General features: G+C 41.2%; 2 protein-coding genes across 6 annotated transcripts in view; one reads left to right on the top strand and one right to left on the bottom strand.

Moving 5' to 3' along the window:
• Nucleotides 1-4,423, top strand: part of gdpd4a (glycerophosphodiester phosphodiesterase domain containing 4a) — a 43,763-nt gene extending 39,340 nt beyond the window's left edge. For 3 of the 4 annotated variants that reach the window (XM_072695332.1, XM_072695331.1, XM_072695333.1), the window contains exon 17: nt 538-616. In XM_072695332.1, the coding sequence (XP_072551433.1) occupies nt 538-543 (6 nt within the window). In that variant the 3' untranslated portion in view covers nt 544-616. Of the gene's footprint in view, nt 1-537 lie in introns of all 4 variants that reach the window. The other variant, XM_072695335.1, reaches the window with a different exon arrangement.
• A 1,586-nt stretch (nt 4,424-6,009) lies between these two features.
• Nucleotides 6,010-20,200, bottom strand: part of myo7aa (myosin VIIAa) — a 53,087-nt gene continuing 38,896 nt past the window's right edge. The window contains exons 30-47 of one of the 2 annotated variants that reach the window (XM_072695330.1): nt 20,013-20,180; nt 19,714-19,831; nt 18,934-19,060; nt 18,395-18,564; nt 17,091-17,281; nt 16,603-16,727; nt 15,259-15,416; nt 14,957-15,110; nt 13,271-13,426; nt 12,847-12,952; nt 11,502-11,615; nt 11,145-11,232; nt 10,292-10,398; nt 9,956-10,141; nt 9,670-9,780; nt 8,558-8,641; nt 8,260-8,379; nt 6,010-7,069 (exon numbers count right to left, since the gene is read on the bottom strand). In XM_072695330.1, the coding sequence (XP_072551431.1) occupies nt 6,977-7,069; nt 8,260-8,379; nt 8,558-8,641; nt 9,670-9,780; nt 9,956-10,141; nt 10,292-10,398; nt 11,145-11,232; nt 11,502-11,615; nt 12,847-12,952; nt 13,271-13,426; nt 14,957-15,110; nt 15,259-15,416; nt 16,603-16,727; nt 17,091-17,281; nt 18,395-18,564; nt 18,934-19,060; nt 19,714-19,831; nt 20,013-20,180 (2,376 nt within the window). In that variant the 3' untranslated portion in view covers nt 6,010-6,976. Of the gene's footprint in view, nt 7,070-8,259; nt 8,380-8,557; nt 8,642-9,663; nt 9,781-9,955; nt 10,142-10,291; nt 10,399-11,144; nt 11,233-11,501; nt 11,616-12,846; nt 12,953-13,270; nt 13,427-14,956; nt 15,111-15,258; nt 15,417-16,602; nt 16,728-17,090; nt 17,282-18,394; nt 18,565-18,933; nt 19,061-19,713; nt 19,832-20,012; nt 20,181-20,200 lie in introns of both variants that reach the window. The other variant, XM_072695329.1, reaches the window with a different exon arrangement.

Consider the following 20,200-nt stretch of genomic DNA (forward strand, 5'->3'; position numbering starts at 1 on the left):
AATGACCATCGGTTGCTAAGTAATGGTTGCATTACTATAAGCTGCTAAGTACCAACAATCTGCTTGGATGTAAAACATTCTACCTGTTGTGGTATATCTGATAACTGTATCATTACAATGACCAGCAACGGTCGCATTACTCTGAGCCGCTGATATCGAGCAATTTGATTGGCTAAAAAATGTTCAACCTGTAGTGTTGTTTTTCACTATCAATCCAATAATGACCATTGGTTGCCAAGCAACAGCAATGGTGGCTTTATGGACAGTTTTGGGGGGTTTTGGGTTTAGTATAGCTATTAATACAAATTCATATAAATTATAAATATAAATATAAAAAACAATAATAGTTTGCCTTAATTGTGGTTGTTTTCTTTGCAAAACTGTTGTATAGAAGTAACAAATTCATGTCATCTCAAATAGCATCAGTAGTGTGACGTTAGACGTGAGACCACTCGACTCGACTGTGAGTGACTGAATTTCCTCCATAACTCCACCCTGATTTGACTTCCCTTTCTTCCTTGGCTTTGTCTTTTGCAGAACTGAGCGACGTGTGGTCCATCTCCAGCCTCAGTGTCCGAGGGGAGGGGCGGAGTCAGCCGACTTCGCCGAATTTACCCACCATCTCAGAGGAGCCGCCAGTCTGAGCCCAGCCATGTGGGGGGGGCTCCAGAGAGGCCAGCGGTCCCAGCAAAGACTTTGTGCTGAGCGGCTGCTGCCCGCTCAGAGACATTCATCCGTTCAGTCAAGACAGTCCATCGTCTACACATTCGCTTCCAGAGTTCCAGACTGACACAGCGTGAGTGAGAACACAGTTTACATCATATGCAAAGTGACTACACACGGAGCAACCAGCATCTTCTACCTGACCACAAAGGAAAACTCCAGCATTTCTAGAACATTTCGTCAAGGGAGATCTTTCAGTTGGGATGGTATGGTCTGAGAAACTCCTTGGAGTCGTCTGCTGCCCATTACGTGATACGCAGATACGGGTGGGATACATGGACATGAATCGTAACGGAGAACATTCTCATTCATGCTCACTCATCAGCAGATTTCATTCCAATGAGAATTGAGGAAATTGAGGAAAACCTCCCATACTCCAGGTCTGGAAAAGTGCATAGACATATACATAGTATAGATGTATAGATGAAGATTTTGCTACATTAGGATTTTACTGGTAATGAATTATTTCTTAGCATTGAATGTAGCTTATCAACAAGCACTGACATTTAGCATGAAAGCAAAAAAAAACTAAACTTTTCATTCAGCTTCTGTTGCTTCTATGGAGATGTTCAAGTTGCCATGGTATGAAACTGCAACCAAATGCGCATTGCTTCCATTTCTACTGTCTGAGGCTTTCAGGCAGAGTGAAGGCCCTGTTTACAGCTGGTTGTTTTACATGTCTTGAATATCAAGTAGATAGAAATGCACTTTTAGATGCACCTACAAAGAATGGGTATACAAATACCATGGAAGAACCCTTTTTTGGTTCCATAAAAGTAGAAGAAAAGTCTCCAGGTTTTAAGAAGTCTTTACCCATTACAACCAAAAGTGGTTTGTCTATGGCATCTCTCAAAGAACCATTTTTTAATCACTGCTAAATTTGGAACGCCCATGGACCAGGTACGGGTGGAGACTTAGGCTAAAGTTCTGGTCACCTTGGTGATGAGTGAGGAAGAGCTGGGCGAGGTGGTGGCAGGTGCGATGTTGTTTGACGCGAAGGTCAAGTGAGAGTGAAGGGTATATGTGGTGCTATGGAGAAGGAGTTGGGTCTCTCTGGAGTCTATGAACACTTCGACAGCTGATGTTTCTCAATGTTTCCGTTCATATCTTTGTGATACCACAGCTCAGAAACATGGTTCAGACGTTTCCCGAATCTGTTGAGCCCACCCTTTCGATTGCATCTCATACTTGCAAGGCTATGAAGACGGGTTGAGATACTTGTCTCTGCCTGTCGTTGTGTCTAACTGGTGGATTCGTATGTCCATAATCTGCCTCTTATCAGTAATTGCTGGCTTTGTGCATCCGTGTGATCTAGTTTTGTGTGAAACTATCCAACGGGCACTTCTGCCTCACGCTGTTTATATACTATATTATTCATACATTCATACAGTTAGTCCTCATAATTGAAGGTAGGTTTTCACAAGAAATACAAATAATTTTCAAAAACTGACTTCAGTTTTTCAGGTTTAGGTTCAGAGGTTCAGTTTGGCTCCTATAGGATCTCATTACAGAGAGAGCTAAGATTGGTCTGAACATTTTGATATAATGTCTGGGTATTATCTAATATTCAAGTGCCTTTAAAGGCAAATTTAAGAAGACACGCAAAATTTGAGAAAATACCCTTAAACTCCAGAGGGTTAAAGTGCTGCTATACCTATATTTATATATAAAATGTCACTTTTATTAAGTTTACAACAACCTTTTACTCCTAAATTAGGATTATATATGCCACCCCACAACAAGACTAGATCTAATAGGATAAAATCATAACAGACTTAAAAACAAATTTACGCCAAATATATTAATTTATTAACTGAAGAAAAGTCTTCAGATTTGTGGTCGGACAGACACGTGGACCGAGGAAAAGTAATATGAAATGCACTGTAGCCAGATGTCCACACATGCATCTCTCCAGTTTGACCACCCAAACTCCTCTCGGTACATTGTCGTAACTCATGTGGTCCAGAGCCACAGTGCCTAAACAGGCAGCTATTTGTGGAGGATGAGTGGAGGTTAGTATGTGAAGGAAATGAGGAACGACGGCAGGCAAAACTGTAAAATTGAAGGTGGCAACCATCTTTAGCACAGGCCAGAAAGATACAGTTGATTGGTAGTCATGGTATGAACTTATTTGCATAAAATGAGGCCTGTACCAAACTAACCAGGGACTCATTTGACTACCATGTGCAAATGCATGAGGTCAGGACTTGGAGGTAAGATCAGGACACACTGAATTCAAGGCCGAGACCAGATTAAAATAAAACTGTTACAGATTAGGGGGCCACAGTAAGAAACAGCCATGCTTTTATGTTGTTTGATTTATGCACAAGTAAACTCTAAATATATATTTATTAATTGATATTATTGTAGCATTTTGTTCAAATAAAAAACATTTGGGGCTCTGAGTGGCTCTGTGATATAATGTGCTACCACTATTGCCCAGGGGTTGTGAGTTCGAATCCCCAGCCACAATTGAGAGAGCACAGTCGGCCAGGCTCTCTCCGGGTGGGTAGATGGCGCTCCCTCCCCTCATCACTCTTAAGCAATGTTGGCTGGCACAGACATCTGTTAACTGGTGCGGGGGACCTTGGTGTCAGAGCATGTCACACATGCTGCCGCAGAGGTGATTAGGCAGGTAAGGTAGTTCCTAACCAGGCTAGTGCGTCCCCTGAAGGTTGAAATTGAGTTCTGTTGTGCCTGTAACTCTCAATTTATGATGAAACAGTGAGGATTTTGCCCTCGATTACATAAAGTCACCACTTTCGGGCCCATAAGCAAGACTTTTAACCTTCTCTACTCCAGGTACCAACCCTGCACTCTGACCCTGGCTTTTTTAGGCTGGGTTAATCACAGGGTTGTGGGTTTGATGCTCAGAACTGCTGAACTGCCACTTTTGGACCTTTGAGGAAGGTGGTGCATAACCCTCTCTGCTTCAGGGGTGCTGTAGCATGGCTGATCCTTTGCTCCAACCCCATATTTCTAGTCACATGAAATCATCAGGTGTAAACGGGATCCAATACATGAGGCTGTTGGTTTTATGTCGTTGTTAATCTGCCTGTCAGCCAACACTAAAACGAATGCAGAAGAAATAGACAATCTGTGTTCAAACATTGAGATTATGATTGGCAGCAAGGGGGCATGTCTGAAGTCTGGAGGTCCAAAACAAACAAAAGTTGCTATGGAGGCTGAAATTGGTCACCCAGAAAAAATGTTAATGAAAGGTACATGAAGGAAGTACAGCATACTGTCCATATATGTAGAAGTAGCTGCAAAACAGCCTGTCCCGAATTCATGTCTGTGACGTCACAACCAGTGGCTAATGTTTCTTTTTAGAAATTAGGAGGCAGTGTAGATTTATAGTTTTGTAAGGTGGCTGCAGGCCACCATAGTGCTTGTGAAGCTGCAGCACTTTTCCACACATTGCACCTGAAGCACTTTCACCCGTTAAGCTGCTACAGTAAATATATCCAGCCAAATCAGCAGCCGCTCGGCCAGCGCTACAACAGTGAGGAATGCTGCGTGTTTATGTCAAACTTCTCTCCACATATCGGTTTCTCAGAAAACAGGCTTGCCGGCTATATGAGATGTGATATAAATATATATTTATTACAACCTGTCATTATGCATTTATTTTACTGTAACGACTGTATGGCTGTAAATATGATCATAATGAAATTAAAAAGGTATTCTGATAAAGAAAGAGCTTTTTTTCATCATTTTGTGTTGTCTCTCCTCCCCGATCACTTGTTATTAAACAAACTAGGGAAATGTTGTCACTGTTGTGCTATCTAAGTTTGCCACTATCTGAGAACGAAAGATCTAAAGCCCTTGTCATACCTCAGCGTATTAAAAGTATGCTTATTATTGTAAGTAGTGTTGTAATTCCAACTTAGATAATTAGAACATGGTTAGAGAGGATTCTGGAGGAGCCTGTCTTATTTAAACCTCAGACATTTCGTTTGGTTTGCTCTGGATTATTGAAAGGAGTGGTAAAGATCACCATGGCCAGCTCAAAGAGCTCTCTAAGGCCTTCAGAAAAAAAGACAACAATTCAAAATCAGCCGTTTCACCAAAAATAAAAGTGAAACATCTGCCAATGTGGCCGGGGTGATTGTACAAAAGTTCACGTTAAAGCTTTATTTTATCCACAACCCAAATACTAACTGGGACGTAGCATACAGTAACGGAAACATCTGAAGTTACTGATGCAAATAAAATATATAGGAGCATTAAACTTTGCTATAATCTAGTTCCAATATCTCATGTCAGGGGGTGAATATATTAGGCAGCAAGTGAACAATCAGTTTTTGTAGGTGATGTACTGGAAGCAGGAAAAAAGGGCAAGTATAAGAATCTGAGACACTAGGTTAAGTACCAGGTTGTGATGACTAGATGACTGGGTCAGAACATCTCCAAAACATCAGGAAGGTCTTGTGGGATGTTCCTGGTGTGCAGTGGTCAGTACCTACCAAAAATGCTCCAAGGAGGGACAACCAGTGAACGAGCAACAGGGTCATGGGTGCCCAAGGCCTCTATGATGCTCATGGAAGCCCCACCTCACAACTTACAGGAACTGCTGCTAACATTGGTCTTGATGCCAGAGACCACAGCTTCACAGATTAGAGCTGTTTTTGGGGCACAAGGGGGACCTACACAATATTAGGCAGATGGCTGATCGTTTTAAATGTGTGTGTGTGTGTGTGTGTGTGTGTGTGTGTGTGTGTATATATTTAATCATATGGCTATTGTAACAAAACCTTGTAAATGTCTGCTGGTTCATTTTATTTAGATTATTTTGGATAATTTCTGTTGGTTTAGTTGTCATTAAATTAAGATTCATGGATCTGGTCTGATACTATAAAATTATAAGAAGTAATTGAACTTGAGCTACATTGATCTACAGTGAACCAAGAGGAGAGCCAGACCCACCTACACTACAGCACGCAGTGATCTGACCATACCAGAACCAAGTACACCCCAGCTACAGCTCTCCGAAGTCAAGCCCCAAAAGTGTGTTAAGCCACAAGAAAAACAAAGCTAGAGCCAATCAAAAACTAGGTTAGACTTGTCCTGTTTTCCTCACACGTCTTAGCCTAACAGACTCTTCTGAGAACATCTTTACTTTGAGGAAGACTCAGACAATGAGACACACACTCAGGGCCCACCATTTCAAACAAAGAGATGCCTGAAATAAACAAGGTTATTCCCATCTATTTCACAGAATTCACACCTATAAAACAGAGTACTTACAGAACAATGACCAAAACAAATTAAGGCTTCCAACAAAACACTAAGATGTAAAAAAGAAAAAAAAAAAAACAGTTTACACGATCCCAATCCCATTCCCAGAACACAAATACAACACATACAAGTGTTACAAAACCATCCATCAGACCTTTCATCACTGTGCTCTAAATTGCCACGGCTGTGGTTTGGAAAAATAGCATATTAATCTCGGTTGGAACATCAAATTCAAAAGATTTCCCCTGATCATAAACTGGAGGATGGGCTAAACCATGCATTCTCAGCTTCACAACTTCAGCTTAAAGTCCAACAAAAAAAAAATGCATCTTCATGTTACCACTACATGAACACATCAATACAACTATGATTTATTATGACTTATTGTAGTAATTATAATTCTTACTTGTTGAGGTAATCCCTATATGAATGCATGACTACAACTGTTCCTCAGTATATGTCCATGATACTTATTATAATAGTGGAAAAATCAACATTGTACCCAAAAAACCTGGCAGAATTTCAAAAACAAAGACCTCAGATCACTTGTATTCCTCTTTCAGCTCACATGCATACAGCAGAAGAACCACCTGTTTCTGTTGCCTTCCAAAGACTTCTTTCACATTGGGCTGGTCTCTTCACTGCTGATGCATTGCAACACATCCTTGAGCTTGAGAAGGACGCTATGTCAATAAAACATATTATTATTATCATCATTATAATTGTTACCAATATTATTATAAGTCAGTCGGCGGGAGACAAGCAGCTTTATGGCCGGCGGCGCAGGATCTAGCCTCAGGCCCAGTCAGAGGTAGGTGTCCTCAGTGGAGGGTGAAGAAACGTCATCTTCATCATCGTCATCAAGGTCGGGGAATCCAGAGCCAAGGGAGCTGGCAGAGGGGCTGCGACTCATTCTCCATAGTTGCCACGCGAAGGTTCGGCTCCAGCTGCAAGGCTGCCCCATGGGCCGCAGCAGACGCACCAGCTCTGCCGCCTCCCGCCAGTAAGACGTTCACTTGCTGTGGCCTCGTGAACTCCGCTGCTTACTCATGGTGGTCAGCATCTGGCTGATGTAGGAGGTCAACAGGTCATCCATTTTGTAGCCCTGTTGAATTGAGAGGGAGATTTAAGGCGGTGTCAGACAATAAGCAACAGTCCAAACGAATAGTATTGAAAGGCTCCCAAACACCATCACTCTTTAACAAATACCACCAATCTCCACCAAACATCTCCAGTCTCCACTAAGCACCCACATTCTCCACCAAACACCCACATTTTAAAACACCATGATTCTCCACCAAACACCATCATTCTTTAACAATTACCACCAATTTCCACCAAACACCCACATTCTCCATCAAACACCCACATTCTAAAACACCATCATTCTTTAACAAATACCACCAATCTCCACCAAGCATCTTCAGTCTCCACCAAACACCCACATTCTCCACCAAACACCATCATTCTTTAACAAATACCACCAATGTCTACCAAACATCTTCAGTCTCCACCGTACACCCACATTCTACATTCTACAACACCAGCATTTCCCACCAAATGCCATTACCCTCCATCAAACACTGTCATTCTTCATCAAACACCATACTTTGTCATGAAACACCATTACTCTCCACCAAACACCATCACTGGCCACCAAACACCAGCTTTCACTAGCAAATGTTGTTGTTCTCCACCAAACCCTAGGACACTTATTCTTCATCAATCATCAAACAAGTTGATGGAGAAACCAAACACCATGGTTTTTCACCAAACACCAATATTCTAAATCTAACACCATCATTCTCCAATAAACACCATAGCTTTCCTGCTTAACTATGCTTCTTCACTGAACACTGTCATTCTCCACCACACACTGAGGTCATTAATTCCTCAACAACACACATACATTATTTCTAACACCATCATTCTTCACTTTCTACACCATACTTTTAATGTGGCAGTTGATTTTACTGTTACAAAAAACATCATTTGCCACTAAACAGCAAGACTCCTACACCAAACACCACCATCCTCCACTGTCACATTCTACCAAACACCAGCACTGTCCATCAAACACCAGCATTTCTCATTCTTCACAAAACATCATCATTCTGCAACAAACCCCAACAATTTCCATCAAACCATCATTTTGAGGTGGCCGTTGGTTTTACTTTGAACCTATTATTCAAAAGACTCCCATGTGTGTGTCTTGGAGAAAGCTGGTTTGGTGTTTATTAACTGCTCATTCTGTGGAAAACAAAATGAAATGTTCATTGAAAGGATTCTCTTTACCAGTGAGGTCTCACACAGCAGCTTGCTCCCTCGCACCAGGTTGCCAATGGTGATGTGGAAGTAGGTGTTTCCACTGCTCCAGTTGGAGATCTTAGTGAAGGGGTGGGTGGTTAAAATATCCTGAGAAATCAGAGAGAGGACAAAATGATTAATCCATAATTCAGGCCGCTTACTATATATGATTTGGTCAATTGCTTTCACTCTTACTTAAAATAATTATTGTGGAGGGAACACACACACACACACACACACACACACACACACACACATATATACACACTCTTTCACTGTCACACACCTTAGTCTTTGGGTCTATGAGACTGACTCCATGTTTGTTGATGGCTATTAGCAGGATCTCAGGGAAGTTGGGCTCAGTGGTTTGCTGCAGGGGGGAAATGAGAGGAGATGAGTCACTGTGCCAACTGCCTTTCTGTTCAATACCAGGGAGCCTGCCGTGACACTGCCAGCCTCGCCACCCCAGAGGAAAGTGGGTGATGAATCTGGATCATAAAGCTCATGCTCCTGCCATGTTCAGGTACAAAGTGTCTCCCATGTCCCAGTGATTATTTAGCTCAAAAGCATTGACTGAAACAGTCCCATGTCTTATCTGTTGTTTTAATTTACAGCAGAGCCAAAAGTATTTGGACATTTGTGACTTACTTAAAAATAAAAGTAAAAAACAAATAAAGTTTCGACAAACGCATCCTTGAGCGATGCCATAGTAAGTGCTAGAGTTGATTGGTTCAGCTAAATTCGGAAGAAAAAAGGGTAGAAAATAAAAAGAAATAAAACAAATACAGGAGTTATAAAAGGTTCTTTAAGCAATGCCATAGAATACACATTTTTGATTTTATGATGAAAAAATTGTAAAGAACCTTCATATTTGTTAAAGAACCTTAATATACACTTCTATTCACTTGCAATGCTCCCAACACAAGGTGGGTGAGAACAAGCACATGCATCCTCCAATACATGTGAAGTCAGAAACTGCCTCTTTGCGAACTACTGCCAGGGCAGCATCACTGAGCAGCCAAGGCACCCAGAGGAAAGCGCCGGATCCCCAGCTCTGATATATCAGCTATTAGACGTCTGTCCCGGGCAGCATTACAATGGGAGTGATGAGGGGAGAGAGAGCGTCATCTACCAACCCAGAGAGAGCATGGCCAATTGTGCTCTCTTAGGCTCTGGGTGCTGGTGGCAAAGTAGCATTACCCGGGATTCAAACTCCTCAGGCTATAATGTCAGCGTCTTGGTCTGCTAAGCCACTCAGAGCCCATGCAGAGTGTTTTCGAAATAGATGATATAATGACTAAACTTCCATCAAAATGCAGCAGGTTTGTTTCAGACTGTTACTACAACATGCCTTTGTACACTTTCATTCAGTCAGTCGAGTAAGACCTTTACCTTCACTTCAAAGAAAGCAGAGCCAAAGGTGGGCCACTTGAAAATGATCTTCAGAAACAGCAGCTTGGCCTCCTCCCTCGACTTGCCAGCATGCTTGTTAAAGTATGCCACAACTGACTGCATCAGAAAAACCAACGTCAGACAAAATAACACAACTGAGACCAAGTAACGACACTGAGATACAGATCTGAGAGCAGATAAACTGGCCAAGTTAAAAGTGACCAATAAATGACTGATTTCGCAGCTAAGCATCTGAGATTCCCTACACCAACAAACCTCACTGTGAACTCACCCTCTTCCAGTCATCAGGCGAGAGCTGACGGATCAGGTCCTGAGGAATTAGCTCTTTTAGCATTTTAGGGATGCTGGGAAAGTAGGATTTGTCATCTTCAAATTTGACTCGGTAAATCAGAGCCGCCAGCTGGAAGACTTCGTCTCTGGAGCATTTGTGGTAACCGCGAAGATACTTAGGAAGCTCCTGGATACAAGCAAGATTACACACAGTTATGTAACCAAGTGCAAACCAAACAGAGCTTACTGACATGAATCCTGGAACAACTTTCGTGTAAAAAATTATTACAAAGTATAATTGTGAGCTGTGATACTTTCTAAGGATCTTTTTACTCACCTGGTAGTAATGGAAGATAGAGTCCGCAAAAGAGTCCTTTCCAGGGACTGTGTTTGTCCACAACTTCTTCATGAAGAACACCTGGTAGGTCAATGAAGGCACTATACCTGATGAGAAATCAATAAAATAGATTCAATTAAGGATAATTAACTTCCTATATTAAACCAAACCTTATTAAAAGTACATAACTATATCTCATAAAACCTTGCATTTCAACCGTGGTGATCAAATCTTAAGGCTAATAATTTGACCAAAAATATAGTAAATATAGAATTGAAGCATATTATGTAACCTCCTTTCACCCTGTTCTTCAATGGTCAGGACCCCACAGGACCACCTCAGAGCAGGTACTATGTGGGTGGTGGGTCATTCTGTCTCTAAGGTCTTCTAGACCTCAATTTGACCTCCACCATTTCTTCATTACATTATGAACTATGGAAAGGGCTCAGTGAATTTGCTCTGCTATCTTCTTATGGCCTTCTCCTGTGATAGGGAGCTGCTTAGAGGAGCTCATGGCTACTGATTAGGATAAGGATAATGAAAACATGAAATTTGGATCACCTGGTCTTTCCTGACATTGACTCTGAACAAGCCATAGCCCTAAGCAAGCGAACAAGCAAACAAGCATATATGAGATCGTCTACTCACCTAGCTATTCACAGTAACAGTGCTCAAAGCACGCCACTGTACATTTAACCCATGTATTGTCTTAAAGCAAATGTTTAACAGTAGAGAAACTGTAACAGTAACTGTCCTCGCCTATATTCATACTTCAGTGAAACCTGTACATCACTCAGGTACATGGAAAATCTTTGGGTCATTCTTGACGCCAAAAAAACAAATGTGACCATACCATCTTTAGCAGGTCTGGCTTTCTTGATCCAATCTGTGAGATGTCGGACAAAGTCAAAGAAGAAATCACCTTCTGGAACACTGATCACCTGTAGATACACAATAGACATTTTTTTTAAAAACTGCATTGCAATTATTTTCTATTACATGTTAGATGACTTATATATTATTCTTATTATACTATTATTATTATAGAAATTATTTTATGTAACTGAACTGTATTGTAATGAAAGTTTAAGCTATGAGGTCAGCAGGTCAATGACTGCGACTGAGTCTGTTCAGTGTCCAGCTCCACTACGGTTTGGCAAAGTCTGAGTGCATCTGGCAGTAACTCTGTTTGGACAGCAGCTGATATCACCTTATCGGAAATCTTTACAAACAGGCTGAACCCCTCTGGGGATTTGAGCAGCAGGCGACCGGAGATGTTCAGACAGAAGTCTTTAGCCTTCGTACTGGACTCGACCTCAAAAGCCTGGAAACGAGAGAGAGAGAGAGAAATAGAGAGAAAGAGAGAGAGAGAGAGGCACAATTACAGCAGGTCTTTCCGTTTGACCTCTAATCCAATTGCGTCGGCACACTGGGTCAATAGAAAGCAAGAAGAGACATTCAAACATCAGTATCGTGACACCGCTGACCTAGACAGCCTGTTATGCAACCCTCATCTCATTTAGAATATTACGTACAAAGCCAGTCAGTTGAGATTTCTTTTTACTCCCAGATTTAAAACAGAGCTTGAAAAAGAGCATGGATGCTTTGAAACCATGTCTGATATATATCCTGTCTCAAATGTCTGATAAAACACAGATAATAGCTAAGAACACTGAAGTCCTATGTATGAAGGCTGTTTATTTTGGCTTGTTTTAGAGAATATTAATTATTAATAATAATTGTTTAAGAGGTTAAACACAACTGATTAAATGTATGGCTTTATCAAAAAGGTGCTCTAGAAAGATAAATTGTATTCATCTTGGTATAGTTGACTAATGAGAGTTCGGTACATGGAAGTGAGAAACTGTGAACCTCAAACACTGTTGTTCCAGTTGAACCAAAACAAAGCTGTAAAATGGGCCAAATCCAAAACCTCAGAACTGTTACTCATCAGTCTTGACCCGTTATATTTATCCCCACCCACTACAATATATATAAACCCAGCCCACTAGCAAAAGTCCCAGTCAAAGCTGAGAAATGGTAAGATGTGGTGGCGGCTTCAGGAGAATATGTTGTTGTTGATACTGGAAAACAGCTCATCACCTCCAGACTGTAGTCTGCTAGTTATGAGAAAACTGGTTGCTATGGGAACCAAGCTTCATGACTGTGGCTTTTTCTGTGTCAGTGTCAGGGATTTGTTCTAGGCTAAAAGCTAATGCTAGCCTACTGGCTTGCACCATCTTTTCTCTCCATCGCCTGCTCCCTCGAAAACTGGACTGGACTATTTTAGTTGAACCATAGGAAACACACGTCAGAAGGGAATGCAAAAACAATTACAGTGTTTTGTTACAGTGTTAATATGCTATAGGCTATAATATGGCCTTCTGTAAATGGAAAAACAGCTTTTTGAACTAAAGGTAAAATTACAGGGTGGTAAAGAGGCTTGTAAAACTGCATCTAAGGATTTTTCAAAGTCACACAATTACTCTTTATACATCAAACTACAAAAAAACGACTGACCGACTGATGTTGTCTGTATGCTGATCCTACATTACCTCGTCTGTGTCGTCGGGGAAGTACACTTTGTGAAAAATCTGAGTTGTCTTGTGCTGGATCGCCTCCACTTCCACCAGGTGAGGGGGATACTTCCTGGAGCCATTCCTGTTTCACAACAACATCCTCATAAGGCAAGAAGAAAGAGAAAACAGGAACATACACAATAACAACAGTAAGAGATAATGGGGGGGAGACAGAGAGAAAGAGACATGTGTGATAGAGAGAGAAGAAAAGAAAGTGCAGAAGCCAGAAAACTTTTTTAACAAGCACCTTGAGGGTGCAGCAGTTTGACAGGAGGAGAAAAGCCCAATAGTTTTATAAACTGCTGCAGTCCAGTTCAGCGTTAATGAGTTCCCCAAAGCCAGGGTCATATGTTGAGGTTATGTGTGTTAGGGAGTGTGTGTAAAGGCAAGGGAGTTTCACCGTAAGGCTTTCTGCAGTCTCTGCAGGCAGTCCAGGGCAAGTGGATGGTGTTTCTTTGACTGGAGGAATCTCTGGACGTGGGGCAGGAGGACATTACTGGGAGGAAAGAGTCCAGTGCACAACCAGAGCAACTCCCAGCCCTTCTCCTCACTGTACCTACACACACACACACACACACACACATGCACATGGTAATTTTATATTGTCTCATTTATAAAAACCAGTGGAAATTAGGTCAAGGTGATGATTCATGTGAGAATAAATGATTATAGCATTACAAAATTAAATGATTAAGTGAATAAATTCTTATAACTTATAAAGATTTGAAAAGATGTGTGTAAATATATATATCTGTATAATCTGATTTATATATAGTTTATATATAGGCGGTATTTTAAAATGTTGGTATCTCAAAATGAAGACCATATTTCAAAATTACGGCATGTCTGATGGGTCACATTTCTGTTCTGTGTTTATCTAGTACACAGCCAAATAAGCTCATTCCCCCATGAGCATTTACAGTCTTTCTCAGTCACTTTGAAGCATTTCTCAGATCCAACCTCCACATCATCTACTCACTTATGTACATAATAAAAGTCATTTCTCATTCATTTTGAACAAATAAAAGATGCTTTGGCATAATCATGCTATTCATTTCTACACTTGCCTGCTGTTTGTTTCTTATATTATCAATCATATTCATCATGTCACTTAAAATGTATTATACTTTACTCTGCTGAATTGCCCTACGCCATCCCCCAAAAGTCTAGGCATTAGTTCACTGCATATGTCCATATACTGAAAAGTGCTGGACCAGTTGTCAAAACCTATGGAGCATACCACATATATTTCTATTAGACTTTAATGTTAAATGTCTCCTGAATTGATGAGGTGAATCATGACTTGCACTGATGAAGTGAAGTGTGTGAAGCTCATTGGTGTCCCACATACAGTAATGTGTAACTTTGTATTGTTGAAATTTACATATGCCACACAGAACAAAGCACACTCCTATACATTTTCAATACATTTCATCAAAGACTTCAAAGCCATTTGAAATTATTTATTAAAACTGACCAAGCCTGAAATAGTAAAACACTGAACTTCTTTTGAGTATTGAAGTCCAATACAATCAGCAAAAAACAACACATTTGTTTTGCTCAGGATCGATACTGACATATTGACAACATGACTAAGCAATTTAACCGTCTTGTTCAAACCCAATGACACCCAATGACCCAATGATACTCAAAGGAGCTGTAGCCGAACTAGATAAGCAAAGGTTTAGCAAGTGGACAACTCCAAAACCACTAGAAAAAACTTTAAATTCAGCTTTCTGTTCTTCCAACACTTGATCTAAGTCAATACTAAGTCAGCGTTCAGTAAGCCAGACTTGAATTAGTTCAGATTGTTATCCTGCTAGCTATCTAAGCTAATGCTATTCAGCCTATCCCTCCTGATTCACAGAAGTTCAACATTTGTGACTGACAGTTTAACATTTATTAAATGATTGCACTGCAGTTACAAGAATATCATACATGTAAATGTTAATGTGAAGTTAAATTAAGTACCTGAATAAAAGCTGTAACAATAAAACACACTGTAACTTCTGCCAACAAGACATTTGTTAGAGACAGCAGGAGGTTACGAGCTATAGAGACAGATGGACGTACAAAAAAAACCTACTTGACATGATTCTCTGTGAGCTGTTTGAGAATCTGGCAGTAAATCTCATCTTTCAGCGGCTCTGCCTTCAGAGCTCCTTCGAAGATTTGATCCGTCAGTTCGTTTACAGAGCGCGTCCGCTTGGACGGGTAGTCGCCCATATACTTCATAACAGGTGCAGGAGGGTTAAGGACCATCTTCAGTTTATAGACAATATATATACAGTTATATATAGCTATAATTGAAAGAATACACTATTAGCTATAGCTTACTATGGCCTGTATTCTATAAAGTATAAAGCATACCAAGCTGCAAAAGGATATCAATGAATGCCATGCAGGCCTCCTGGGACAGTTCCTCATGGGCCAGAACCTTCTTCAGCAAAGGCTGTTTGATAGGCTCCCGAGTGCAGCACCACAGCTTATCCTTCCCTCGGTTCTTTGTGATCATTACACGGCTCAGGGTGTGTTTAGGAGGCGGTCTGAAAAGAGTCAGAAAGAGGAGAACGGGTAAGAAAGGCTTAAGCGTGTCAAGAGTGTCAATAGACGACTTAACTTGTCCTTGACTGATAAGTGATTCTCATGTGGAGCATGATTCTCATTGTTTTAATCAAAAAGATGGCAATTATGAGTTTAGCAGGCCCTGACAGAAAATGAGATTCCTGATGACCCAAGAAAACAGTCATTGATCAAAGTTTACTTGTTTCTTTATTTATAATTTTATCCCATGTTCTGCCCAATTTGAAAGGTCATTACCCAATCCCCATTCATGTGAACTCCCTTGCACTGCTGTTTTAACACTAAGAGGGTGAAGACCAGCACATGTCTCCTCAAACACATGTGAAGCCAGCCATTCCCTTTTTTCGAAATGCCATTGATGCAGCATCACTAAGCAGCCAGAGCACTCAGAGGAAAACATGGCTCCCCAATTCCAATACAACAAAGTCTGTGATGTGGGGAGGAAGTGCCATCAACCTGCCCCTGAGAGAGCAAGGCCAGTTGCACTCTTTCTGACTCTGGCTGCTGATGGCAAGCAGCATGACCTGTGATTTAAACCAGTGATCCTTGGATCACAGTGGCAGCGCTGGACCACTCTGAGCTCTTACAAAACCATTTCAATAGAGTTTACCCTCCACTAATCCACTGCCAGTAAATCAGTAAAACTCACAAAGAACCCCAGATTAACATCTAAGTACCTAAAGTCCTCATTTGCATCGAGTAATGTCAGTGCTGCTGAGTTGACCATCAGGCAAACACTAAACAAGAATGAATAAGAACAGGATAGCAAGGAGAAAGCCACTTCTCTGTTAAGCATAGGGGTGGATGTATCATGATTTTGGGCTGCTTTGCTGCCTAGGGTCCAGGATGACTTGTTTATATGGATGGACTTATGAAATATGGATTGTAGCAGCTAATTCTGTCAAGGAATGCCACGGTATCTGTCTGTGAGTGATGTTATCTAGGACACATGAGATTCTCCAATTAAAGTACAATGAACAAGTTGGTTCAAAGCCCGATATAAAACTTAATATTTAATACTCATAATTCTCTATGAGATGATGTTCTTGATGATGTTCTTCAGAGCTCATCAATAACTCCTCTGTTCTCTATCACTCTTTTCTGTTTGATCACTGTTAAACTTTTGTATTTTCTTCTTTTTTTCCTTACCTGAAGTAGTCATAAGAGAACTCCTCCAGTGTGTATGGCTTCACTCTCTCCACACTCTCAGGCAGAACTACATGCGCCACGCGAATGGACTCCTGACGCTGGTCTGGCGTCATAGTAACCAGAGCCTACGCACAGAAAGAGCCGGAGAGGCAGAAGAATACAGATGCAGAGGTATTTGTATGGGTGTTCAAGTGTGTGAATGAGTGCGAGTGAGAGAGAAAAGCAGGAAGGATGAAAGATAAACAGGAGAAAGGACGTGTGACAGGAAACGGTGAGTCATGAAGAGCAAAAGATAAAAGAATAAATGGTCCACTTTTTAAAAAAAAGTTCATAAGTAAGAGCAGTCAAACTGAACTCAGAGCAGATCCTCAAACAAATGCACAACGAAACCCATCAAATGTTTAACATATATGTAGATAAAGGCCTCAGTGCTGTGATTCCCAACCCTGGTCCTGGAGAACCCCCTAACAACCAGAGACTTTACTAACCACAATATCAGGCTGAGGTCTGGTGACGGTGGGCAGGACATAGACACAGTCAGCTGGAAAGTCTCCTCTCTGTTTGGTCCTTTCATTAATCCCATGTGCCCAGCCAGAGGTGAGGACCTGCTCGCCTGTGTCCTGGTCAAGCAGGATGAGGTCACCCTTCGCAAAGCTCAGGAACGTTGAGTCATCACCAACTGATTTGGACCAACCAGGAGAGATTCTTTTCATTTTAGAGGAAACTGCACAGCAACAAACACTACAGTCTAACCATACAATCAGCCTACAATAAAATGGGAGGAGAGCATAGAAAACTCTTTAAATTGAAGGTGCTTAAAATGCTTCTTTGAGAGATGCTGCGGAAGAACCACTTTTGGTCGTTTATAAAATGTATGAGTGTGAAGAAACATTTGCAGATCGAAAGATCCTTCACTGGATGTAAAGGTTCTTCACACACATCTCTATTACATAAATGTATAGATATACAGATAGAGAGAGAGCAAGTATTCTTTGAGTGATGGGTCATTCCCAGTGACATGGTGGTGTCGTGTCCCTGGTGGTCCAATGGCTAGGATTTGGTGGTCTCACCTCTGTGACTTAGGTTTGATTTCCAGTCAGGGAATGCCTCTGTTTCTAGGGACAGTTGTCTAGAGCAAAGCCCTTCAGCCTTCTGCTCCCTGGGTGCCACAGCAATGGGCATGTGTGCTCAGCCACAGTGTGTTTTTGATCAGTAGTGTGTATGTGTCTTCACTGTACAGATAGGTTAAAGGTGGAAGCCAAATTCCATGTGTGCAATGCAAGTGGATCAGACACAGCAGTGCTGCTGGAGTTTTTAAACACTAGAATAGTCCACCAACCAGAACTTTTCAGCCAGCAGCGCTCTGTGACCACAGATGAAAGACTAAAGGTGTTTGTGACTAAAGGACACAGTGTTTAAAACCTCAAGCAGCACTGCTGTGTCTGATTCACTCAAACGAGCACAATACACACCACCACCACGTCAGTGTCACTGCAGTGCTGAGAATAACCATCACCCAAATAATACTTGCTCTGTGGTGGTCCTCTGGGGTCTTGACCATTGAAGAACAGGGTGAAATGAGGGCTAACAAAGTATGCAGAGAAACAGATTGACTACAGTCTGTAATTACAGAAGTACAAAGTGCCCCTATTTTCATTCCAAACCAGAGATGGTCATTATATATGTATGTTATATTGGTTAATCAGAATGTTATACTGCAGCACAGCAGCATGATGTGCTGTGATGTGATGTTCTCTGAGGCAAAGAATACAGCAGGTACATTCGAGCATACCTGGACTGGGATTGTCCTGGAGTGCCACCACAAACTTTGACCTCTTCCTAAGGCCTTCCAGAAAAGTGACAACCAGGTCACGAATGTCCTCTGCGTTGTTGGAAGTGAAGGTGTACTCATCTCCTTTAACAGTGGCCAATGTGAAGCTTTGCCCCTGGAGTTTCCCTCCCCTGCTCAAACAGAACTGCCTTTAGTTTGGACAAAACAACTTTTAACTTTTAATTAAAAAATACTTTGTCTACCAATTACTATTTACTATTTTGTTAATCACATGGTTTTTAATGCCTTTGCAATGCATTTATGAATATAGTTTAACTTTTGAACAAATAAAAAAGTGTTTCTAAAGTGAGATAAACTGCAGTTTAATTGTTTGCGTACACTTGCACAGAAACATATAGTGCATCCAACAATCAAGGCAGCATGGCTCTTCTTTTATATGGCGATACTCTCAGATCTTAATTAGCTAAAGGGAACACACACACTGAATAAATCACTGTAACATTTGGTAAACTAGGGCTAAATAATGATCTTTTTCAAACCTGCTGCTGGAGACAGCAGTGATCTCTGGAAAAGAGAGTTCTAGAAGAACCTGCTCTTGTTCGTCCACAAAGTAAACCCCAGTCCAGTTCACTGCAACAATTACATCATTCTTAGGCAAGCTTGGTCCTGTGGGATACGCAAGGGGGGAAAAATGAGGAAAGTCAGTAGTCATATACAACCTGTTCACATACCTTCAACCTAGTGTCTCCGAAGATAAATCTACCCTCTAAGCCACTGGTTCCCATCCCTTGTCCTGGAGAATCACCTGTCCTGCACATTTTAGTAGTTTAATGCTTTAACACACTACCGTCAACTCAGGAAGTGTTTGTTGTGGATCAGTTGTGTTGGGAATAGGGTCAACACTAAATGTGCAGGGCAGGGGGTCTTCCATGATTAGGGTTGGGAATCACTGCCACCAACGTCCTTAAGCTACCAAATATATTTAAAACATCCAAAGGGGCAAGTCCAGTTCTGGCCATGTTATTAGAAACCACATGTTATTGTAGCCCCACTTTGCTGGTGTACGGTTAGAGAATGTAGCTCATCTGTTGTGGCACAATTTGCATTAACCATCTTACAGACTTTTAAGGAGAACACAACAAACCTAACAACAGACTACAGTCTGTAATCTGACTTATACAGGGTAATGGGCATGGCCAGTGACTTGAAACACATATTTTTGCTAGTATATTACATTTCAGTTTGTCTTATTTTTATTACATACATACTACTACATTGTCTGTTAAAATGTATTTAGAGATGAAAGTCAAGTAGTGTACCTGAAAATTTAAAGGCTTCATAGAACCTTGAAAATAACAAAGGCCACTTGTATCGGGCAAAATCCACCACTTCTTCTTTGACCTTCTGAGGGTCCACTCGTTTCTGTGTGTAAATACCCTGTAAAATAGATTTGGCAAATATTGAGCTGTTAACCACAAGGATTTGTCCACACCTTGTTGAGCATTCTCATATTTCCGTATGCACTTTCAAATCAAAAGAGGGAGAGGGAAATGTAGATATTTAAGTCACAAAAAATCATTAATAATGTAATTTCTAATCTGCCCCAAGGTCCACGTGCCTTTTTATGAGCAGCCATGATGAAGTGGGCCCATTTCTCCACTGTCTTGGCGGAGCTGATTTCTCGGTCAGGGATGTATGAAGGAATGAGGCTGAGGAGACGTTCCACCAGGATCTCTGAACCATAGTCCACATAGTACTGCTGAGATGCAAGCTCTGCTAGATCATCCTGCAGAAAGATGGACAGCA

Source organism: Salminus brasiliensis, chromosome 13, assembly GCF_030463535.1.
Source record: "Salminus brasiliensis chromosome 13, fSalBra1.hap2, whole genome shotgun sequence".
Classification (NCBI taxonomy): domain Eukaryota; kingdom Metazoa; phylum Chordata; class Actinopteri; order Characiformes; family Bryconidae; genus Salminus; species Salminus brasiliensis.